Here is a 26,493-nt window from a genome sequence, read left to right as displayed (position 1 = left end):
TTATATTTCGCGCGACGAATATGAAAATATATAGGTTTTTATTAAGGAACGGATTGTACAAATATATTGATCCGTATGTCAAAATGTATGTTTTAATAGGTGAGGAATCCGATTATGGTATTTTTAAACTTTCGAAAATGTATGGTTTAAGCTGTAGAGAGAAAATTACGGAGAAAATCAAATATTGATTTTAAAAGATTTTTTGTGTTGAAATTCAAATATAAAATTCTTAACTCCTACCCCAAAATATGCCGATTCATAATGTTTATTACAACTAACTATGATCGAAATTTAAACTGTGTCTATTTAAACTGTGCGTGACACAATGATGATAATATCTTACTTTTGTCATTTTTGGCTAAGCCACTACGGATGATTATTGTCATGATTGTAATACTCTGTTTATTTCTTATGTACTGTAAAATATTTATGGCAGCTTCACCGCAGGTGAAGCCTTGGGTTGTATTTACTATGCCATTAGATAAGCTAATACGATAAAAATCAATGGCAGCGTTATTAAGAAATGTAAGCATTTCAAGTTGATCGAATAGTGGAACTAATTATGTGGAATGTTTGCTGAATAGCATGAGACACTGTGTAACGAGTCAAACGGGTAGGGGGGTAAAAATATAACGATCTAGACCACGAACATTAAACAGCTAAATATAAGCTGTTGAGTAAGCCTAGTCGCGACACTAAACTGACATCGTACCTAACCTTAAATACCAAGACCGCAGACGACGTTGGTGTCAGTTTGGTTGTTTGGCTGTTCGACTGCGTCTGAGGCCGGGCTACGGGAGAGAAGATGAGCAGCGGGGTCACCTTTGAGCGGTGCGCGGCTGTAAGCCTGTTAAAGCTGCCATGCGCCTGCCTTCGCTGCCAGTTTTTTTTTTGTTTCGGTAACTCGTTGACCAATCAGGAATCGTTTTAACTTTCGTCTCGATTCTGAGACGAAGGTGAAGTAAGAAGAAGTTTTGTGAAGTTTGGTTCATTCGTATTCCCGGCTTTTGTTGAGGCATTCGCTAATAATTCGTCTTTTCGGCTTCGATTTGAAGAGTTTTTGTTTTTTCGTTCGTAGCTTAAAAGTTAGCCTACATTAAGTTCGTGGTGCATCGAGTGCGCTAAAAGTGTTTTACAGTAGTATTACTTCGTTTGGTAAGTTGTGTAAAACTTAGACAACTTAGGTTTTTCTTTCGGCAGAACTTTGTCGAAGTTCATAGGCTAGGCCTGATTCGCAGACCTCGTCATACGCCTTAACCAACAATTTGAGTAAAGTACTGCAGTTGGTGAAATATATTTTCAATTACGTTTCATAATCCGTCTTGGGACTTTCTTTTTTAATTCTTAAAACCCTTTTTTTAAAGTTCCCCAAACGTACCAAAGTCTGTTCCAGCAGACAGGTGTCTGCTGGACAAGTTCTGTCGAAGTTGGTCTAAGTTGAACACGTGAGGAAGTTAAAGTTTTAGTTTTTCGTTTTTGGCTCAAGGAGCAGTTTCACCTTTTTAGTTTCGTTTTTTTTTTCGTTCCTCACCTGGACCACTTAGGATAACTTGTTTTCTTATCATTTTAGTAAATTCGGACTCTGTGGGAGTTAGACTAGGTTAGGCCTATTCTTGTTCTAACCTTGTTTGTTTCAGGTTGACAACTTAACTCCGTAGGTAAGCGGAGTGACTACCTAGCTTACTTGTTGATTCGTTAAGTTAGCTAGTAGTGTGTCATTTAGATATTTGCCCACAGAGTCAAGTCAAAATTATTAATTTCCCCACAAGCCCTAGGCTAGAGTGGTGATTCCTAGTGGAGTGTTTAGTAACCCGTAACGTTCGTCTCGAGCTCTGACAACCAGGGCTATCAAATTTAGGCTATCCGAATCACTATCGACTCCTGGGAAACTCCCCTCGACCAGACTAGGGCGAATCCTGGGATCTTCGTTTTATTACCGGTGGCGTAATTTCCCACTTGTCGTCCGCCAGGAAAATTACGTCACAACTGTGACGTTTGACTTATTTCCAAAGTCAACGAACACTGATAACCAGTGCAAATTTTAATCCAATATACCATGTGGTCCTATTGTGGTTTAATGTCAAATGCTCTTTCATTTTCAAGATGAGCTCGCTCGCATCAATCAAACACGTTCTGGTTGATGTTCGTTTACTACGCTTAATCCGGATATTGTGGCTACACAAATGCCAATAAAAATAATCAATTATAATCAGCTATTCGCTTAGTTAATTTTGAAATATTTAAATTGTTCAGATCAGACAAATTGACAACAAAAATTGCGTTGTAAAAAGTCACTATGAGATATTGCTGATGAAGGTATGCGAAGGGGTGGCAAGGTCATCCAACGCGGCTTCTCTTTCATCTACGCAGTGCTAGGCCTCCCTGGACTTCCCCAATACTTTCGTTCTCACGCCGATGAAGGACAGGTCAGGTTGATTGGAAATGGAAAGAAGTTGTAAAAGGTGCTTGTCATATTTATGATAGTCTCTATTCATTTAGGGCTTATAAGGGTGTTGTTAAGTTAGGGAAAGCAGACGCAGTGGCGTTCTTTTGAAGATATTGACCGCCCTAGTGGCAAGTCCCGCACCCGTGGACTTTCCCCGAGGCTTCGGTTCTCACAGTGATGTACGTCCAGAGAATTGTAAATTAAAACTGATTTATATAAGTTCGTCGTTATATTTACGATAGTTCCTTACCTATTCGGTGAAGGTTTTTAGGGGTGTTCTTAAGTAAGAGAATAGGGATGACAGACACGGTGGCGTTCTTTAGAAGTGGTAGGTCCCGCTCCCGTCAACTTAAATATTTGAAGGGTTTGGTATTTTTTTTTGTTTGGAGCAAATATAAGCATTAGTCAATTATATAAGGCAAGGACTATACAGATCTTAGCATACACAGCATATACAGCATATTCCCATTGCGATTACTTATACAGGGTGTGTGTATAGTTAAGTCTTTTTTGTTTTACTTGCGATATCAGTAATGCTCCATATTTATTATGTTGCCAATTTATTGTTAATTTGTATTTTTCAAGTTTCTATGTTAGTTTTACCTGATATTCTCACAGCAATGGCCTTTTCGAACAAAAAACAAGTAATATTGGCACGGGCTTGGAAATATGTTTCAAATCAGGCGAAAGTACTTGGAATCACACGATTAGCCGACATTTATGTTATAGAAAGGATTTCATGTGTTCTAAATAACAATCTCTCTAGACATTGCCAGAAGTTATTTTACCATCCATGCGATTCGGGCAACTTTGTCTAGCGATCTTTTAAGCTCATGATACCCAACATCTGTTGACCGTTATTAAGTCAATGGTATCGCGGTTGGTTAGTAAGTATTCCTTTGGTTAGTAATACATCATAAAACCCAAATAAATTAAATAATCAATGCTCAATAGCATTCATAGGAATGCCCTTTTCCTTTGTATTGTATTTTGTAATTCGTTACTCTAGTATAGACTAGTTGTTTCCAGTTAATATTAACTATACAGTACCTATTTAAAAATCATTAAAAAATTTTAATTACCTTTTAACTTCTCAATACAAAAAAAGGAAGAATTTTAAGCGCTTAACTTTTAACTAACCGTAAATAAAAATCTTAAGCTCAATACTGTTTTAATAAAGGTTTTAACAGAGTAGGCTTAGAATACTGACTGACAGACCAGTTAAAATGTTCATCTTACTTTTAAAATGTTAAATAAGAAACTCTTCACATACCATGTCTTTTTGTAAACACTCTAACGTCTTCAGCCAAATGACCTTGGTTTCGTTGTTCTTTAACCATTATTTTTAGATCATCAAAAGCGCGGCATCTTGAAATTGTTACGTACAATTCCCCATTTGTAAGCAGGGGATGCAGCTCTAGCAGATAAAGACCAACTTTCCGAGGACGAATTTTAGAGGAACACTCGTTTTCCAGCTGAACTTCAAGTAATAATTTCAAGACTTCATCATTCATAACTTTCGCCATTAATCTGGTTCTATTAACCAGTCCTTTTTTTGGATTTAATTTTCTTAGTAAAATTACAATTACACCTTTTTTGACATAACTTGCGAGGAGGTAAACCACTTGGTGCTAAAGTGTGAAGAAATTCATCAGGCACATGTATCTGGTCTCCCTCTTCTTGAATCAAAGTGTCCACTGAGTAGTAAAATCGGCTGTCATCATTTAGTTGCTCAACTATTTTATTATTTATTTCGTCACAAAGCCAAAACAATCACCTTTCCACCAAAAGGCTTTTCTTGGTCTTCTCTTCTGGCAATATATCGCAGTAATCTTTTTACAGACGATAAAGCTTACTAATATAGACATATGAGCTTCATCCCATAGTATTTCTTTACAATTCCTGATATAAATCTCCCTACCACTCTGAATGAAACTGCAAAAATAAACTATCCCATTTCATCAGTCATCCTTGTATTTGAAAGTCAACTGATAAATAAACAGGAAAAGTAAATATTTAAAGAGGTTATTTTTATAAAGACAGATGTTTTTTTTAGAAATGAATTATATGTTTGATAAACTTAATTAAATTTTCACTTATATTTAAAAATACAAGGTAGCTTTAAAGTCCGATGGGTCAAAGCACATTGAACTGAGCGTGACATCAATTATTCCATGACTTCTGCAGATAATTCCCTTTAATTTGACACAACAATCATCAAAATAGGTTGATAAATATAAGAGTTTTGCTATGCACAAGAAATTCCTTAAGGAATTAGAATAATAGATGATTTGTTACAAGCCTATGTTACAATTAATATTTGTTTTATGTTTGTGTGCTACTATCAACAAAACATGCGATCCACCACTGAGCTTAAACATCGCATTCTATACTTCCTAACCTATCGTGAAGTTTGAAATTGGGAACACATTAGATCGGCATGTTGTGTTGATCGCAACTTGGGGTATATATGATTGTCCAAGTAAGTAATCCTAAAGTAGTTTTTTGACGTTTAACAAGAAAATACCTAAGTCACATAAGAGTGTAATATTAAGGACAATTTCGGAATGCATTCTCAAAAACTACCTGAAATGAAGACGAGCAATAAATAGCCGAAATGCATGAACAGCTACGTATGGCAATATTTTGAGATAGTTCTATCGTAGATTAAAAGAAGTCCTTTTATCTATGGTTCAATGTAGAACAATTGCTTAAAAACAATGATTATTATAAGTTGTATGTACATAATTTAATATAATAGACCTTATAAGGTTTTGTGAAGACTGTTTGTGCGATTATATATAAACCAGAACTGTAGGTTCATCAAATGACATTACCAAGCAATCATAGAAAAAACGATACAAAGGATACCGAATGTAAGTAATGTACAAATGTTTATTTGTGAAACTTCTTGTATGTGTTGATGGTTCTGAGACAAGTTGTATTATATAGATATAAAGTGCTGTTTTAATGTATTTCTTTAGCCTTTTAAAGTATTGCTACCTTGATTGGCTTTCACTCTTATGATCGCAATCCTAGTAACAGAATAGGTACTCTATATTGCATCCTTGTATAAGTACGTGATTAAAAACATTGCAGGCCCTACTCTGCAGATTTATTTTTACTATGGCAAAAATCAAACGTGTTGGTTTGTCCATGGGTTTACGTATATTTGCTTTAATTGCCCAACTGGTTGGTATATTTAATTTCCTGGTTAATTCCTTTCATAATAATTCACCATATTCTTTGAGTAAATAACCCATGTAAGTGTGATTTAAATGTGTACATTTGTATTACTAAAAAAGCATTTTGCCGCATTAAGAGTTTATTATTTTATTTGTTGCCTACAATTATTGTGTATAATTAATTCTATCATATTGCTACATTTAATTTGAAAGAACGGATATTTGGTATCAGTCTATATGGGCCTATAGTTTTAAAACAATCAGCGGGTATGCACACCTGCTAAGGGGTGAAGCGCCATGTGGAGATGGTGGGGGTTGAAGTGTGAAACTGAGGGGGTGGGGGTTTGCAGATTTAAGAAGCGTGCGCCGTCACATTCGTTCTAACTTGACAACGTTTTTTTGATTGTGCATCTTTAAACTATCTTCTTGACATCCAGTAGGACACCTGAGTTATGTGTGTTTATTTTGGCTGCTTTCAACGACTGCTAAGGTAAGTCCAATAAATCGAATTTGTAATTAATTTTTGGATAATTTGATATTTTAGTTTTAAAAAAGGTTTTTTATCAATTTTGCTCTTTCGTAATACTACTTTTATTAACACATATCACTACATCTTAAACTAAAATTTATATATTCTAATTTTACTACTACATCGTATACTACTTTATTACTTTTAAATTAACTTATATGTTTTATACAAATGCCAAAACTTGGCTCACACACTGCCAAACATTATGTTCACTGCAAGTCTTACTCACTCTCCACAGACATAATATTTTTATATTTCAATATTTCCTTATAAGTTATTTACTGTAATGTTTATGATGTAAACTCAACCGATGCTTTTTTATGACTGAAAAACTTTTAGTAACACAGTCGTACTCTAAGGTTCATTTTTTATATATATAAATACTGTACACATTACACAAAACTGTAAGGAAACAAACATGTTAACATTTTGACAAGAAAAAAGAGTTTTACCAATAATGAGGTATCTGGTTAAATTTATCTCGTTAAAGTCATTCATTAAATTGCGTGTATCTCATACCACGTTTCCCAAACAGTATGCTTGCGTGCATATATTTATTATTTATAGTTATTTCATATGTAGCGATGCATATTTGGCTAAATACACTCTCGCCAATTCAGTGAATACAAAAAGACTATTTAAATGCCTATCGTATTTCGTATTCGTATTTCAGGAGAAGACCTCTTGTTCATCTTTACATGCAAACACTACGTAAAATATCTTCTGGGCCGTGACGGACAGACAGACAGAAATTGAGAAAAAACATTAAAAGTTTTTTAATGTATAAACGCAAAAATAACAGAAAATATGTCATTCTGAACAGTGTACAGACAAAGCTCTAATTTTATTTGCAGATATTTTATATACAGCACCATTTGATTAACTGTATTTTTTCACTTCTATAACAGATTTCGTTTCTCATGACGCTTGATGAACGACTTATACACCTAATAACAACTTACTTAAATAGGCAATCCTAACGAACTACTGTTGCAGTAAACTTAACTGTTACACATGTTTGAAATTTACAACATCTTGCATAATTACAATACTTTGTGCCTGTTGGCTACTATGAATCGTTTGGATTAATTTAAGATATAAAACTTTTTTGATATAGGCCTACCCAAGGTAAATTGACCTCCATTTTACCCAAAATTATACACAGGTCCTATATATATACTAGTGTACATGTTGCTCAAATTCAAGCAATTGCAAAGTATTACAGGGGTTATTTCAAAACCAATAACAGTCATATTTAAAAAAGTTTAACTCAAAGTTTAAAAAGAGTTTAAAAAGAGTCAACTCAAATATTACCATTGTGTAACTCTGATTATCCTGACCCTGATTACCTAAATCCCTGATCTTCGTTATTGATAAACCTAAAGCATGCCGGCTGGTTTTCTCCTTCTCAAAATGCCTCGCTGTACAGGCAACACATGTCATTGATAGAGGGTCAAATTGAGAACGAAAAGTCTTTTAGGGGTAGTGTTAGCTCGCATTCGTAACCTAATAGTTGAGATTGTCCAGGGTCAGGTGCTGACGTGTACGCCTCCTTTCTATGTTTCGTTGTTGTCGCGTCGGAGGCATTTAAAAGAAAAAAACAACAAATAAACAAATTATAGCTACACAAAACAACGATAAATGCACAAATTTAAGTTACAATCATGCTAACACAATCCGTCATAGCGACACAAAGCAACGATAAATATATAAATTCAAGATACAACCATACTAACACGGTCCGTTTTCGTTTTGGGGGTTATGTTTACACAAACTCAAATAGTAAATAAATTTACTCAATGCGTTTCATTGAATCGAAAAATAAATAACAGCAATTAAATTATACAGCTGATCAAAATGTAAACAATTATGTTCTTCATAAGGATAACATGGGAACTTTCAAAGCCACTGGGGCAGAACCCAAGGGACTTTGTAAAAAATGTAAGGCCAGTTGGCAAATCTACGCGACACGCTCTTTCCAATGAGATGTCAATGGATAAAATCGGTTAAGAAATGGCGGAGGAGTTCAACCGACAAAGTTTCATGTAGCGTATTAATTATATATATATATATATATATATATATACACCATATTACCACACTACAAATGTAATTCTACAATATACGGTACGTAGTTTTATCCAAACAAACGATCAAAACCCCCTAATGATATTGTTTGTTATATTGTTATTGTTATTTTGTCAATAGTCAATGCACATAAGCGAGTCTTATCTTTCAAAGCAGATTAAATAATACAAAGGCAGAGGAATGCGCGAGAACGAAGTCACGTCACGGTTGCTATAGAAACGACGAAACTATCCATTAGAATTGCGCGCCAACGTCAACTAAACTCCAGACTGTATAAACACGCCGAGTGTGTAGTGTTCGACGGAGCTAGGCTACTTTCAGTTGGCAAGACTGGCTTCTAGCCTCGAGCGACGTGGTTCAACCACGAGAAGCGCCTCAAACTCCTGGGTAATCCCCGGTTAGCTCCTCCCACTCTGCCCCCTATCCCCACATAAAAGACGAGCAAGTGGTAAGTCGGTCGGGTCGATTGACGACAAGTTGGTTTCTCGTATATAATAATTTAGTTTTACAGGCCGGTCAACTGGAATGACGATGAAATAACTTGTCGACGTACTGGTTTTCAGTATTTATCTATTTAATTAAAAAAGACGGTCTAGTGGCCAGACGACCAAGTATCTTGTCGGTCTACTGGTAGGCTCCCGGTTACATGCTCTAGTATTATAACTGTGAAATTCGTTACGTTTTGGGAATGATGAAAGATTTTCTTTAACATATAGCAAATTTTGAAAAATGAATATACATGGCAGAGTCATTATTCTGTGTTTGATAAAGAGAGGTTTGCTGGTCGTTCTGCGAGGAATATCAAACATTATTCTTAGTGCTTTTTTCTGCCACCTGAAAACCTTCTTGGCTCCAGCACTATTACCCCACAGAATGTTTCCATATAGAAGATGGGAGTGGAAGAAACTGTAATAAGATGTAATGAGCATACTATCCGATACGCAACTCTTAAGTCGTCTTAACAAAAAGCAGACTCGGGAGATCTTAGACACAACATGCGTAGTGTGGCGTTGCCAGGTAAGCTTTGTATCCAAATGTATGCCTAAGAGTTTCACTGAAGACGGGATATTTGAACCTTCTAAGTGTTTTAGCGAAAAGCAAATTCGTTCAGTTTTCTGATGATTTAAATTAAGAAAGTTTGCATTAAACCAATTAGAAGAGATTGTGATTGCGTTGTTTACAGTTACTTCAGACTCAGTAAAACTACTATTTGAGGAAAATAGAGTTGTGTCATCGGCATATAAGAGTGATTGGCAAGATATGTTACTAGGTAAGTCATTAATCATTAATAAAAACAAAATAGGCCCCAACACTGACCCTTGAGGGACTCCAGCTAGAGTTTCCAAAAATTCAGAAGAGTCCCGCCCAACAACCACTTGTTGGAATCTGCCACATAGATACGATTTGAATAAGTGTAGCTCATTGTTATGGATCCCATAGTATTTCAGTTTTTCCAAAATAATTTGGTGTGATGTACTATCGAAAGCTTTACTAAGGTCCATTAAGGCTACGTTAAGATAATTGTTGTCTTCGAAAGACTTCAAAACCTCGGAAATCAATTTGTCAACTGCCTTTATTGTTGACAAACCAGGTCTGAAACCGAATTGAGCTGGACTTAGAATTTCGTTCTTTTCGAGATTGCTGTAAAGCTGAAATTTAATATGCGTTTCAATTATCTTTGAAAAAATTGGAACTATAGAAATTGGTCTAAAATTATCAATAACGGTTCTATCTCCCTTTTTATGAATTGGATGTGTTTTAGAAAATTTTAGGCAATGTGGGAATATACATGAAGAAATTGACAAGTTTATGAGATAGGCTAATGGTTCTAAGATGAAAGGGATTATTTCTTTAACTACATTATTTGAAAGACCAAAAACATCCTCAGATCGGGAGGTTTTTAATGACTTAACAATTGATAGCAAAGATCGGATATCTATTGGTTGAAGGCGGAACTCTTTTTTCACTGGCTTTGCTTTTTTGAGGAAGTTGACAAAGTCACGATTGCAGTTGGAAGAGTCAAAGTTTTTTGCCACCATTCTACCAACATTAATGAAGTGGTCATTATACTCTTGTGCTGAAATTATGGACTCGAGCTTCTGTGAGGTGCCAGTGCCGGATTCCGATTTTATGAAGCGCCAAGCAGCAGAACATTTATTTGGTGCATTAGTGACTAAACTGTCGTTGTATTTAATTTTTGCCTCAGTGATAGCTAACCTGTATTGTTTCCTAAATTTAAGATACAATTCTTTCAACTTATCGTTACTGTACTTAGGTATTTTTAGCAAGTCATTTAGTAAAATTAAAGTGTTTCTCTGTTCTTTCAGACTGCTATTAAACCACCGCTTTGAAACCCTTTTAGCTCCTGGTAGACATTTTTCGTTATTCTAGTACAATATAAATCATACAATAAAAGGAGTTTATCTAGAAATAAATCAAATGCCAGGTTTACATCATGAGAACAATACAATTCATCCCATTCAGTGTTAGCCAATGAGCTAGCAAACAAATTCATCTGTTTTAGGTTTCTATAGGAAATTTCGTCTAATTTAAATTTTTGTGAGGTATTTTATAATAGTTCAAACCAAATAATTGAATGATCCGAAATAGTGTAGGGCCAAATTCCTTGCCTAAATTGTGTTTTACTTGGACAACTTAAGCAAACTTTTGTCAAACTAGGCAAGCTGAAACCTGTCTGCTGGGACAAACTTGTGGACGTCTCTAAATTTAAAAGATTAAAAAATTAACACAAGTCCCAAAACAAATTTTAAAACGTTAATTTAAAACGGGAGACACCAACTTCAATTTCCCACTCAATTGTTTGGTTAAATAACGCATGACTTGGGCTGAGGGCCAGGCCCAGCCTTCATATTGCTACAAAGCTTTGCTCACTAAAACTTGTAGAGAAATATTAAAATTCAACAAAAATGTTGTTACACGACTCACCAAACGACGAAATAAATAACCGAACACGTTCCACTATAAAACTGTGAAGGTAAACGTTTCAAATTCAACTTTAAGAACTTCAGCTTACGAACGCGAATTTATCAAGACGTAGTACGACGAATTTGACACAAGTAACATCAAAACAAATGGCCGGGTCGAAAATTAATAAACAGCCTCTTCGCCAACTTCACGATTGTCGAGAAGAAGACCAGGTCACCCGCTGATTCCTCAGTGAGTTACGAAAAGTAAGAAAAGGTTAAGACTCGTGACATTGAAGGCCAGCACGAGACGCTTATTCAGGACGAAAAGGGGAATAAAGTATAATCAGTCCTCCTTCTTCTTCCGGAGCATGTCCGCAAATTGGCTTCTGCAATGACGTCATCTTTGGTTTAAACTTCAGAGAGGTTATCATGTGCTGATTAGTGCCGCGACTAGGCCTAGGGGTCAACACTAAACAGCCAACAACTAGCTGTTTAACTTTTAAAGGCCGTTCTGTGGTAATCGTCTGTTTTTATCAACTAATAAAATCATTCATACCAACAACAGGTAAACTGGGGTCTTCTTTAGTATTTTAACCTGGTTACAATACCTTCTGAAATAAACCCCCTCAACCGGGGGTTCGTTACAATTCTATCAGAAAACGTAATGGTTTGTTGCATGTATATAACATATATAACGAACACGAAAAAACACAGAAAACGAATATAATACTGTAAACTGGCCAGTGTAATTAATCACGGGAGACACGTGTGGCGACGCCGTAAGATGAGTCGTGACGTAATGACGTCACGGTTTTCTATGTTTTTTTCGTGTTCGATATATATATGTTCTCAGCGTTAACTACGAATCTAACCAAATTGGTTAGATGACTTGATGTTTTTTTTTTTACCTGAAGATGGACTTTTAAGTACGAAACTATAGTAGTACACTACTGCAGCAGGATCACTAACATAAACCATTTAGCTATGTCAGGAAACTTTGAAAAATCTAAAACAGCTTTTGCTGGAAGTATGATAGCGATATAATAAGCCAAATGACTTTTTATCGCAATTTGCTTGCAAAATAATGCCTTAAAATCTATGACACTGACTACCAAACCCTGTATAAACGGTCCAATTCAAAATGTTACATTACTAAATTCTAAATTTACAAAGTTATAAGTTAATTCTACTTGATATTTCATTTTTATACATATATGATTTATTTATGTAACTTTAGCTAAATGTACTTAACAGAAAAGTTTTTATTTTTAACTACCCATATGTTACATTCTTTAAAATTTATAATTGTAAACATAAACATAACCTTCAGTTTTGTGATGTGTCTGATGATGCCAGCATAGCTGGCGAAAGGCCTCATAAAAATTAAAAATTCAGAAATATTGGCGAAGTTATTATTTCAAATTAGTATCAATTCCAATATTAACAGTTCTTCTTGAAGAAAATTTATATTTCAGTATATGAGGACCGATATGATCCATTTATTCATTTATGCAATACAATTAGTTGTAGTTGATTTAATTTGGCAAATATAAATATATCGTATTTAACAAATTATCAATTTTGAATATTTAAAAGTATGATCTTTATTTGGTTTAACGAATTGCTTACTTACCAGCCCAAAGACGTCCTTCATAGTCCGCTCTTCCGTCATTAAAACGCTCGCCTTCATCTCTTGCACGAGCGTCCAAGAAAACTATATTTTCATTTGTGATATCCATGTCATTTATACAATCCCACTGTATCTCAGCTAGTTTATCTTTCACTCCTATAAGCAGCTTGTCCGTCGTCCCTTCCACTCGAATCACCATGGACAAAGGTTTCAGCTTTTCTTCTGTAAAGTAGTATTTTTATAAATCATTGGTAAACGATTGTGTGTGCAGACTTTCACCCCATTCTTTATCAACAGTGTTTAAGAAACCCTCTAATTTCACTGAAAACGTTTTAATTTATTTTTTATTAAAACATGTTGCAAACCATTTTTTTAAATTGTTGAGTCTGAAAACATAAAATGTTGCAGTTTGTCCCCAAATATACTTCTACAAATACTATAAATATCAACTTCTGTAGAGCAGTTGGTAGGTTGAAGCGTCGTTGTATGTAAAATGGTCACAGAAAAATAAAAAAAAAGTGTGAAATTTAAAATTTCTTAGAGATTTATTCTAACAAATTATAAATCAAACGTCGTTATTTTCCTTATTTAGAAATATTTCAATAACTAAAATTTGGTAATATTTTAAATTTCATATTAGGCTATTATAAAAAAACCACACTTAATAACCTTTCCTGTCAATAAAGCTAAGTTGTTATTTTAAACTTTAATTTATTAATATAAATCTAGGAAATACGTCTAAAAATTTCACTTGTTAGTGGTAATCAGATGGGCTGAGGCGCCATGCTAAAAAAAATTACGATTTTTTACTGGTGTATTTTTGTTAAATCGTTTGTTTTTTTTCTATTATTAGTTTTCTGTGTTAGTTTAGCATCATTTGCAATGGTTTTTAATGAATTTCAGATGAAATTTAATACTGCAAAACAATAATGTATAAGCGCTTTCAACTTAAATCAACTGAATGTCATAACCCTTTGTACCATTCTATATGTTTACGTTAAAGCATCTATTTATAATAATACGTGAAGCCGTTTTTTGTTAACGCAACTCCTGCCTTATTTGTAGACCAATTTCAACGTTTAAGGTGTCAAAAGATTCGTCTTAATATGTAGTTTTGCAATAAAGTTTTAGAATTTTAAAACTCTTACTCATAAGGGTGTGAGACCCTCTCAAAGGTCGGGTTTCCCCCATAAGAAATACATAGAACAAATTAAAAACAAAAACAGCTGTTTATAAAAAGAAACTCATTAGCTTTTTGTAAGTAAATATTAATGTTTGTAATATTTAGTAGGTCAAGACCAAGTTAACCAGTTAATCAGTTTTGCAAGAAGAACGGAAAATGCCTCAAGTTCAAAGAAGAATATAAAAAAAAGGGAGGATACAATTAGTAATAAGATATCTTATGAGTATAAGGAGAGTCCTGGTCTAACAGATACCTACCCAGATATACATTCATTTAATGAGATGAATAATATTTTAAGATGCAACTTGGGGGGCCACCAGTTGACGGGCAAGATCACTCACATAGTGTTGTCACGGTGGTAAAGTAAACTTGATTAATGTCAGATCAAATGAATGCATGCAAGAAATGTTTACTTCTGACACTGACAGATCGAGAAACTATAATAAAGCCTTCACTATGATAAGTTCAAGTAGTAAGATTATACCAAATCTTGGCGGACCTTATGCTTTTATTGTAAACCTTTGTATTACTTGCTCTACTTTAATTGAGAAAAAACACAAATAGATTGTTTACTTCTATGTTATGTTGCTAGTTCCTCGGACAAACTTATACAACGTTTTTTTACTGAATTCACCAACACAACCCAGACATTTCAAGTCAAAAATAAGAAATTTCTAAAAATAATTTGCTATTGAACGTTTTAGTGGCAATATTAGACCAAACATAAGTGAAAGAATTAGTGTTTATGTATTCAACGATCGAGTAGTTACGAGTAGTTAAATTCGTTTGATTAGGGGGATGTCTCAAATAAAAAAAATAAAATGACCCAACTTAAATAACTTAACACAGGTTATCAGTAGGGCAACAGTTTTCTTCAATTCTCAATGCAAAAAAACACCTTTGTTGCAACATATTAGCTCGAATTGAAGCGGATTGTTTAGCATTCATTAGATTTCTAACAAGTGTTTAAACAACTCTAAGATGTAACTAGAATTACTCGAATGTAAGCATGACGTTTTCTTTGGCGTTATGTTTCATACTATGTGGCTCAATGAGCTGCACGCGTTCTCTGTTATTATTGTTGCGGTAATTAATACATTTTTATTACAAAACAAACATCATGTGCATGCATTTTAGTTTTCTTTTAACCCCAAATTAAACACCGCCATAGCTCGCCATAGGCATAGCTCACTGTACAGTTAGATTAGTCAGACTACTCCAACATATCATATTTCACCAACAGAGTATTTAACGAACTTTTCGATTCTTTTGTATATTTACTTGATTCTTGATCCCCGCTTATTGTAGCTGTCTTGATGACTTTGCCGACTGGGTCGTAGCAGACGATGGCCATCTGTTCAGTACCAAAGCCCGACTGTACCCAGTAAAGACGCTTTTGTACAGCATCCCAGTGGAGCCCTCCGGTCAAAATCGTACCTTCAAAAGACTGTATTTGTTGTATATTCTGAAACATTATTTTGATAAATTACAATGAACGCATTTATATAGAAAGCATGGATAAGCACTTTTTGATTCAATAATAACTACATGTATAGGAACTTTTATAATTTTAATTGTATAATACTGTATTGGACCAGTAAAATTGGGTTTGGTATATTTTTACAAACTTTATCATTAAGTTGCTAGTTAAATTTGTCTCAAAGTAAAGAACTTTATATCTTAGAAGCCCACACAACCCGTTGTTATAAAAAGTTACTTTTATTTTAAAGATTTTCCCTAACAGTAAAAAAAAGACTCCTATCACAACCTAAAACTAAAATCACATCAAACTTAGATTCAAAACATTTTATTCAACATGACATTATATACAAGAAATACATAATATTACAAATCAGGAGCTGGTATACATACTAGAATATTATAAAAAAAGAACCGTAAGAACAAAATATATATGTATATTATTCTTTATATAACTAAATCAATTATTATTTTATAAGTAAAATTGAGTTATTGTGATAGGTTATAGGTGAAAGTGAAATTTATATGTAAGGCAAGCTAATTATAGGCTTTAAGCCTGTCGTCCTATAGTCATCAGCCACGCACAGATTTGGCGTTTGTACACAGCAACATTGATTTAGCAGCATTTATGTTGTGAGGTATGTTACAATAAAGAATATCGGCGATGTAAAATGCATTATTTTTCAACTAACTATAGGCTAGTTGTGAAGTACGGTATCCAAAGTTTCGCCTGTGTCTTGTGTGATAACTGTAAGTTATAAAACACAATTTCTTTGTTATTCTTAATAAACAATATATGCATTGTTATGCTGTTTGTAAATGCATTGTTTATTAATATATGCATTGACCTTATCATACAAATAACATCGTCTAGTCATTGGCCATTATGCAATTAGTTGTATCATAAGGATCTATAACTAATATATTAGAATATTACTCACAATGTCTGTAGCATGCACATAATAAATACTGGCAACCTGTAACAATAAAACAATATATATACCTGCGTTATCACTCAATAAATAATACAACATAATATACTGTAGTTCTATAATTGTTCATACAATCAATCTAGATTGTAGTAGTATATTACCTCACTAGTCCAGATAATAGGCGTTTACCTGACGAGTTTTGTTTTTGCGTGAGAAGAAGTCAAGTGCGCGATTTTTATCAGGTTAACACATTTTGGACAAGTGACGTTTTTCACCGTAATACTCTAAGTTAGTTTAGCGATAAACCAATTGTAGAGTTTTTTTTTTTTTTTTTTATTCCCGTCCTAACGGACTTAAAACCACAACGGGTATTTCCAAATTTTCTGGACATAATTTGTGGACTTGTTCCTTGGTTCAAACAAACATAAAAACCTTACAAGTATTGGTCTAAATTCCCTATATTTCTGTCTGTTTTAGTGATTTTTAAATTTATTTTATCTTAGACATTTTTTTCAAGACATAAATTTCTAAATTGGTATAAATGTGTAGTTTAGAAGGGAAAACGAACTTAAGGTATTTTGTTCTAATAACTTAAACCTCTTCAACATAGCGGACATTTAAAATTTTCAAATCTATATGTTATGAAAACAGTAAATATTAGGATACCCACGTAATTATTAATAGATAGAAAACCTAAATCCAAATTAAATGAGACATTTTCTGGTGAAATCGGATGACAAACAACACATTTATCAGTTTTGAAGAAATCTAAGCATTTTAGATGCTTAAATAGCTTAGATACTTATACCATTTTATGTTAGTCTCAGCCCAGTAACAAGTCGACAGAATATGTACATACAATTTGAAAACAACCCGTATACATGAATGAATATGGAAATAATAGTGATTAGAGCAACTATTTTTATATGTAAATAGATAATCAAAAACGAAAACCCATTTAAAATACATTTTATTGAACAACGACAATAATGCACACAAACAGAAGCAAGCAAATACACCAACACATAAATTCGATCACTACACAAATTAAATACAACATTCACACATTAACTTTTTAGATTTCGAAAAGAAAAAACACAAGCATATATTTGAAATTTACCGAAAAATTACTACAACAGATAGTATCATTCCTTCTAATTCTAATCATCCATGGCAAAATAATTAGCAAAATTTCTTTCATAAAAACATAGACTTGTTAATATTCCTATGTCTACAGAAAATCGTAATAAAGAAAATAATACGATTGTTTATTTGTTAATGGAAAGTGGATACAATCTATTTATAATTAATAAAATGATAAAAAAGAAAATTTTATAAAATTTGGGACATAAAGAATCACTTCAGAAACAGAGAACCAAAGAAAATAATTTATTTGCATACAACACAATACCAAAATTAACAAAGTCACATGAAAAACTTTCAACCGTAAAAATATAATAATCAATTATGGAACAAAAATTATGAATTCCGAATTATAAATAAAAATAAATAAAAATAAAGTTGTAAAAAATCCAATACCGTGCAGATAAATAAACTAACTACGTCTAAAACGAAATGACTCAATAAGCTAATAGGAATGGGTTAACTTGGCATAAAAGTACTCACTATTGCCAGCGATATATGTAAGAAGTGCATTCTTGAAGCCAGTGTCGATGTAGTTCTTCCCGACCTCTATCATCGACTGACGGTTTTTGCTTATATATTGCAGCGATTCGCCTCACAAACGTCAACCAACAGCTGCACAACTATCGTCATCAATTAATTGAGAGCAGCTGTCCTAGAATTTCAGTTTTACTAGTATGTTAAGCAAAATTTTCAAACTGAAAAATAACCAAATACGCTTTGGAGCAGCATTTTATAATTATTGTAATTTTTTTATGTACTGTCACAATAATCAGATTTTTACAATAATGCCTCGATTGATAATAAAAATAATTTATATGTTACGGTTCTTTTAACGGAAAGTAACTAAATAAAAGTACGTCTATAACACCTAAAACATATATTTACACTTATAATGTTAAGTCACAAGACGCTAAATAATGAACATAAAGAAAAATATATATATATATTTATAGAATGTTTAAACAAATCCTGGAATATTCATAAGTCCTGGGACTCAAATGTCTAAATAAACTCCCCAAATGTTATCCAAAAAAACCTTACAAAATCTTCATTGGTTTACTGTAAATTCTTTTATGATCTGGATCAATATTTTAAATGTTCAACCAAATAAATTTCGGTCTTGTCATTACCTAATCCCCTAGTGTATACAATGTTCTTTATAAGTATTTTTTTTTTTTTAGCTGTATTATGTTAGTTATATGAAGTATATGAGTATTATATTCACGCGAAAAATTTGATCAAATTACAAGTTATTATTTTGTAAGAACCTACAAAATGATGTGTCCGAAAACTCGTCCTCACCCAGTTGGGATCTTATCAGACATACTTACTCTTACTCCCATGACCATGGATACCCGAGGTGGTATTTGGCCTCGCCAACAAGTTGCCTCCATCTCTCCTTGTTCTCTGAGTCTTATTTCCTTGCTCTCAATTTTTGCAAATCTTTCTCCACCCGGTTCTTCCATCGATTCTTAGGTCCTCCTCTGCCTCCTCTGGGCCTTTTTCCTGCTGATTTTTGTCTCCAACTTCTTTAATTAGTATGCCATCTTTTGGCCAGCCCACCTGAGTCTTCTGCTCTTTGCTTCTCCTACAATGTCTGGGAAATGGTACATGTCCCTTATTTCTTGGTTGTGCCTAATTCTCCATTCTTCTCCAACTCTAACAGGTCCAAATATTTTTCTCAAATATCTGAGATTCTTGATTTTCTTACGCTTATCAGACATATGCAACATTTGTTGTCACATATTGTGATCCATCCTGAAGATTGATATCCAAATGATCCTTTGGGGACAAACCCCCAACTCACCACATGATTCATAAGCACTGAAAGCTGTCACCTATTTGGTAGTTAATCGCTATTTTAATACGATTTTATTAGTTTGCTTTCTTGTCCGGTACAAACTTTGCAATCAATTTTATACAAACTTTCCGATGAGCTAGAGACTTGAAACTTGAAACACAGCTCACAAATAGAAGACAATGCAATATTATATCATTTAATTTTCATATTTCCCTTGGGCTACGCCCCATGGGCTTGTTTTTATCAACTCGCTTTCTTGCAAATTTTTATACTTCCCGATGAGCTAGAGACTTGAAACTTTAAACATAGCTCACAAATGGACGACAATGCAATATTATGTAATTTAATTTCCATATTTACCTTGGGTTACGCCCCATGGGACTGTTTTTTGTTTTTATTAGCTCGCTTTCCTACAAATGTTGATATCAATTTTAAACGAAGTTCCCGATGAGCTAGCGACTTGAAATTTTAAACATAGCTTACAAATTGGATGACGATGCAATATTATATCATTTATTACCATACTTCCCTTGGGTTACGCCCCATAAGTCAGCTGTAAATACTGAAATTTGACAGTTCGAAGAGCAGAAGGTTAAAAGGTACAGGTTAGTTTATGTTTATAGTAGGTAGGCCATACATTCAATCCAATACATAATTATATGAAAAGAAACTCAAATAAAGCTTAGATTTCCCACATGCCTCTGTCTTAATCTGATATAGATGCTTTAAATAGATTTAACATCCACACACATTAATAACTAAAAAGTAGAAAATAATTTATAAATAAAAAACTTTTTTTAACAAAACGTTTTTAAACGCAGTAAAAAGTTGAAAATCATTTATTAATATGTGGAGAGTATAAATACTTGTAGGATTTAAAACGAAAAACGTTGGGTGCATGTAATAGATAATTTACAATTAATTACCTTCATATATTGAACTATTGTAATATTATCAATTGCATGCACCCAACGTTTTTCGTTTAAAATCCTAAAAGTATTTATGCTCTCCACATATTTATAAATTATTTTCTACTTTTTATTGCGTTTAAAAACGTTTTGTTTTAAAAAAAGTTTTTTATTTATAAATTATTGTTTTTGCCATTAGAAACCTAAATTAACTTCTAGCCGATGAAGAGGTAAACTTCAAATTCATGTGTATACATGATTTTCTTACTGATACTGAATCCCTAGATACGCTCTTCATACTTAACCTTGACTTTATTGTGCTCTTGATTTTGAACATAGTAAATGGGCCAGTAGTTTCCGTTACGTCTAGAGGGCATTGTAAAAAGGTATCAACATATTTGGTTGTCTGGATATAAGGATCACTATCTGATCATTAAGTCACTTGATTAAAAGTGGAACCGAAACACTGGCTTATGTTCCTATTCAGAAACATTCACCAACCAAACGAAAATTTTTTTCTATGATTTATGTTTTTTTTTCATCGGGATTAGTTGTTCCTATCGTACTCTGGGTCAAGTATATATATAATGCAACAGATATAGTTTCTTGAAATGGAATTATTATCTTCCCGGTGATTAACTCATTTAATTAAACAACTTATTTCAAGATTCACTTCTTCTTAGTAAATTAAAAAAAAATTAAAGAAACGTATTTTCTCCGAATTCTACAGGTGCAAAAATTAATGGATTTTTCGTTTATATCAAAGTTCTGGCATCTGATGGCTTTGTTAAGACCAATATGCTAATGGCTAAGTCAATTTGCCCCTTTCAAGAAAATTCGAATTTTAAATTTGAAAATTGTGGTGTACTTCTTCCAAGTAAAACAATGTCATTTTGCAAAAATATTATTTAATGCATGTATGAAATATTCCCATCTAATTTCAAACAGATTCAATGGTAATCTAAAACTTTATCCATACCTCGTTACATCTCTGAGAACCTTTGTTGCCAACCGCATCGCTGAATTTCAACACCTCAACGACCCGTCCCGCTTGCTCCACACTCAGACTTTAAGCAATCTGGCTGATATAACCTCTTGATGCCCCTCATCACTGCTTGACTGCACTGTTTGACTGCTTACTTGATGGAATGGTCCTTATTGAAGACCTACAATATTGGTCACACATTCTTAAGTAGCAAAAACTAGTACATCTGAAAAGTTTCAAAATATGAATCTCGTCCCACCTCAAAGAGAGTCGTTCAGACGCCTTTCCTCACCAATGGCACTGTACTTAATTTAGGAAGACTTTTTAATCTTAATAAACTTATGAATTGTGTTGGTTAGATTTTGAGATTCATTTTTTATTGGTGCAATGTAGAACCTTCACTTAAAACTATACCTATACTACTCAGCTAAACTGAATTATTTGTTGTGTACTTGATGCGTACTCAGCAACAAAGCCTTCAAGAAGACTTGAATAATTGTAGTTTAAAACAAAAGACTTTTACAATGTACAACTGCGTAACATCGCCTTAACTCTGTTATCAATTTAGCTTGTACAACACGTAGATACGTAGGTGGGCGTCCAGAGAAAGAACAGATTTCTTATAAACCAAATTATCCAATGTTTTTGCCCAAAGGGTCACAAATAACTTATCTGCTTATTGATCATTATTATCTGAATTATTTATATGTCGGCCATAGAACCTAGTATCTGACCGAAGTGTCATTTGAAATGGGCTGTGAAAAGGCATTGCTTGCACAAGAAAAAATGGGAACAATCTACACCTGTTAAAGGATCACTTACCTAAAGGAAGATTATTTTTCCACTCTACCTTTAATTAAGGTCAGTGTTGATTTTGTGGTCCTCATCCCACCAAGTGTGATAAGTCGATGAAGCCAAAACTCCTTAAAGCTACATTTGTCTGTTTGTCCGTATCAACAACCAACCCTCAAGGTGTTATCAAGTGTATTATAAAAGTCATACGCGTAGAAAAAGTTGTATACACTAAACTTAAGTATTTCTTACTGCTTTCAAGCGATTCATTTCTTGGTGAGGTTTATGTAGTGGCATTTTCGCCGACTAAGCATAAATGTTGTCAGATTGAATAGAGAGTTGAGCTCCATCACTTCTTCTCTCGTCAGTTAGATCCAATTCTTGCTGATTATTTAATCAAGAAATCACACACTATTTCATCCGCCCCTCCTCACTTCACTTTAGTGGTATATGAATCTGGAACTAAATAAAGAAAACATCAAATCAAACAAATTCTAGGCAGTCAAACGTTGACGAATTGTCCACTTTTTTCTTTAGATTGAGACTATCAACATCTAACGACCCTTCTGCAGCCTATCATCCGACCCTAGTGAGCTCGAACCGCTGACTCCTGGAAAGTTTTATATTGGACAACCATTAGTTGTTGCTCTTCTCAAACAAGATTTCCACACCCATAAATCGACTGTCACGTTGGCAACCGATTCGACAACCTTATAGCACTTATGGGTTTGTTTATAGTAAGAATACTTACACCAACTACAACAACGACAAAAATGGTTCGTCCAAAATCCCAACCTGAAGATTGGCGAATCGGTTTTATTAAATGATCTAAACTTAACACCTGCATCATGATTAACTGCCAGAATTACTGAAACTCACTCTGGCAAAGAAGAGTCTTGTCCGTGTTAAAACATTAAAACTTCAAATAGGGGTTTTAACAGGTCAGTCCCATAGCTCTGCACTCTCCCTAAAGAGTGGAAAAATATGTGCACACTCCGTAGAAGTTGATTTATTTTGTATCCACAAAGAATTTTTATTTTACAAGTTTGAGTTACAAAATACTGAAAATAGACCATAAAATAATTGTTTGGGGGAGGTATAGTTGTGTTGCAATCTTCTCTAGGAATTTCCCTCAATTCCCTATGAAACCTAACCTGTATAAACACTAAACTAACTTAAGTATAACAGTTTAAACTTGACGCTATCATTCAAGCTAGTTTCGTTGCTGCCGCTGAAGAGGACACGTGATATTCTCTACTTTACCACAGTAAGGAATAAAAACTTGCAAAAGGTATAAATTAAACTTTTACTTTTCTTTTTTTACCTGTTTCCATTATGCATTCTCGACCCGTTATTTCTTAAATATATTTTTATTGAAATTTTCATTGGTTATTCCTATATTTTGCTATAAATAAATATAGCCATGTTATCGAATTCTCCCAAGAGGGGATAACATATTATAACTACCTCGCCGTAATAGTAAAATTCTAAAAAAATAACGTTTTGAAAGGAAATTAAATATTTCTTGTAACCGCTTTCCAGTTTTGAAGAATTTATCAGTTTTTATGTTAGTTTTAATAGTTATTGGTTTATCTAAAAATATGTATCAGTTTTTATCTTGTTTTTATATAATGTATGATGTATTTCTGAACGCCATTCATGTAAACTCTTGTATATATTTGAACAAAGAATCTTTTATCTTATTTGAACCATTCTATTTGTGAATAATTAATAAAAAAAATTATTTTAAAATCGTATATCCATAAAGAAATTTTATTTTATCTCGAATGTTCGACACTAAAATGTGTTAAGGCCAATCATGAAGTCTAGCCTTTTTAATGACTGTGTTCTGACGCGCACGGATACTAATTACAACAGGTGTTCGGTACAGTAAACGCGCCAATCCATTAAATTGTTAGTTCTCAAATGTATTTTAAAATACAAAACTTTAAAATTTCACAATTCTCACGAAAATCTGTTAAGCAGTACTCAAACTATTTAGTTAAAATAAAAAATATTCTTTACTGTATATAAAACTTAATTAATCTGATAAAGGCAAACCTAAGTGATCTTTTCTTAACTCGTTTGCTATAGAGTTCATTGGACCTGAAGCCTCTCTGCATGCTATCCACTTCCTTACCCACTATCTTCTTTTCACTCTTGGTTTCTTTCTTTTAATAACGCTTAAATGCCGTGCTATTTCTTCAGCTACAATAACACTCACTGCAGCACAACCTTCAATAATTAATCTGTTGGCACAATCCATAACACACCCTTAAAGATTCAAATGAATACACCCAATAAATACGCTTTTACCTAAAAACTGTTTACAGTACACAGCTGATTGTGGTCGTGGGGCGGTACCGTGGTGCCACGTCACTAGCGTCAGCGTACGGCTGTACACAGGTGTGGCTATGGACGTGGCACCACGACAGTGTTAACACCGCTCATAGTCAACACAACTAAGACTTTAAGGTTGTGTAAAGAAATATTTAGGAGGATAAAAAAAAATAAGTTTCTACGCAGTGGTGATAATAATACAAGTCTATTAGAATGCAAATAGATACCCTTTGTGTGTTTAATACTGTATTCATTAATGTTTTAAGTAAATAAACGAACAGCTGATTTTCGGTCTTAGAGCCGTTCAACCTGCTCGGCCCCCAAATGACGACGACAGAGGCATTTTGGCCCTGGAAAGAAATACGTAGCTGTCAGCGTCCATTTTACTTTTGTAAAACGGTGGTGAAAAGCATTTTAATAGCCGAGGAAAGATATTTTATTAAAAGATATGTTATTATATCGTTATTACTAAAACGTATCGGTAACAAATCATACATAGTAGTGTGCAAGATAGTTCTTTTGGATCTGTAACAATGTCTATTTATTTTTTATTTATGTATCTATAAATATATAAATGCACTAATACATATAAATATTTATAATAAATATCTTCATTAGTATATATAAATGGTATATAAATATGTACATATATAACATTTTGTTTATAAATAGTTTTGGAACTTCTTTGCATCAGCTGCCTAAAATTATAAAAACTGAATTCGACAGCTATGCTTGTTTACGTTGATATTTCAACGCAATGGTATACATTGTTAGTTTTCTTATCTTACCATGAAGACCAATCATTATTTACTAATGAAAACCTCCCCTCAGAACTTTGGACGTCCAAGGGGCGTAGCCCGAGGGGAACTCAGCGATGTGAATAGGTCTATGAGATTCCGAGCTACATTTGCCATCTTAGTGCTTAGTTGGATTTATCGGTTTAGTGTTTTAGTTGTTGCATCCACCCAGACAGATAGGTAGTACAACATTTTTATAAAAGTAATAGCAGAGTACCCGTTCTTCGTACGGGGTTGGCGTATAAGTATATAATACTTACTTTATTACATTTATACTCGTGCTCTGCGTTTGCAAAAGGCGAGGACACTGTTGAAAAAAAAATTTTCTTTATAATTACTATATGCTTTTGTATAACACTTCTACCATAGTCATAGATCTACCATTGCACCTAAACAATAAAAAAAGTAAATTATCAAACATTCGCACAATATCACAAGCTATTTAAAATTGAATACACACACATAATTGTAAACAATCCTACTTTGGCAGTACTTATTGTGTATCACAGCTTTTCGTTGCTGCTTAGATTAAAATAGCTGTTGTCATAAATACAAAAAAGAAATATAGTGCTGCACCTTGTTGGTAAACTTTTTAATTTTATAAAATAATTAGAACCAACTCGTTTAGTTAAGTTATCCGGCTAAATTCTGTAGTTCATTATATATATGAATACTCATAAGAATAACATGAAAATTTTGAACCCCCGTGGGGCAAAGCTCTATAGGATTTTCACAACTTTAATATGCCTTTGTGTTTCTCAAGACTATCAAGCACCTCTCTGCAAAATCTCACCTTAATCGGTCCAGTAGTTTTCATGCTATGGGACTTCAGAGTTACATACAAACATCCATACTTTCACATTATAATATTAGTATGATAGATATACGAAATCTACTTCTTTAACATTCGATGATTTTCATTTTTACTGTAACATTCGATGATTTTTTACTGTTTCATTTTCACCTAAACACGTGCACAGATGTTTTAAATTATGACTATGACAAATCGATTATTGGTAGACAGTTTGTTAAACGGTCGCAATTCTGTAGTTACAAAAAGTATGTGTTTATGTACTTCATATATAGTTTTATAAAAAAATAAAAACTTTTTCAACATTCCCAATTCCAATTGCAACTTTATCATAATTTAAAACACATGTTAAACAAACTTAATAAACTTTAGACTTGTAAATTCATATTTAAACTAAGTCATATAGAAATATTTTAAACATAGCTCATATGTTAGTTTATTTGCTAAGATGTACAACAATTTGGTTATTTGAACAGCCATCATTCCTTAGTCAGCAGTGAATACTCTACAAGAA

General features: G+C 33.4%; 1 protein-coding gene across 1 annotated transcript in view; it reads right to left on the bottom strand.

Annotated features, from left to right (window-relative positions):
• The window catches only part of LOC129005187 (regucalcin-like), a 40,335-nt gene extending 22,245 nt beyond the window's left edge, over positions 1-18,090 (bottom strand). Inside the window, exons 1-4 of the mRNA XM_054434018.1 lie at positions 18,026-18,090; positions 16,409-16,444; positions 15,270-15,453; positions 12,809-13,027 (exon numbers count right to left, since the gene is read on the bottom strand). Of these exons, the coding sequence (XP_054289993.1) occupies positions 12,809-13,027; positions 15,270-15,453; positions 16,409-16,444; positions 18,026-18,055 (469 nt within the window). The 5' untranslated portion in view covers positions 18,056-18,090. The remainder of the gene's footprint in view (positions 1-12,808; positions 13,028-15,269; positions 15,454-16,408; positions 16,445-18,025) is intronic.
• Between the last annotated feature and the right edge of the window lie 8,403 nt (positions 18,091-26,493).

This window comes from Macrosteles quadrilineatus, unplaced genomic scaffold (assembly GCF_028750875.1).
Source record: "Macrosteles quadrilineatus isolate MER2022 unplaced genomic scaffold, UCM_ALF_1.0 Scaffold_17__1_contigs__length_3442018, whole genome shotgun sequence".
NCBI classification, from domain to species: Eukaryota; Metazoa; Arthropoda; class Insecta; order Hemiptera; family Cicadellidae; genus Macrosteles; species Macrosteles quadrilineatus.
Note: the sequence above shows the minus strand (reverse complement) of the source record. Positions and strands in the feature narration are given on the sequence as shown.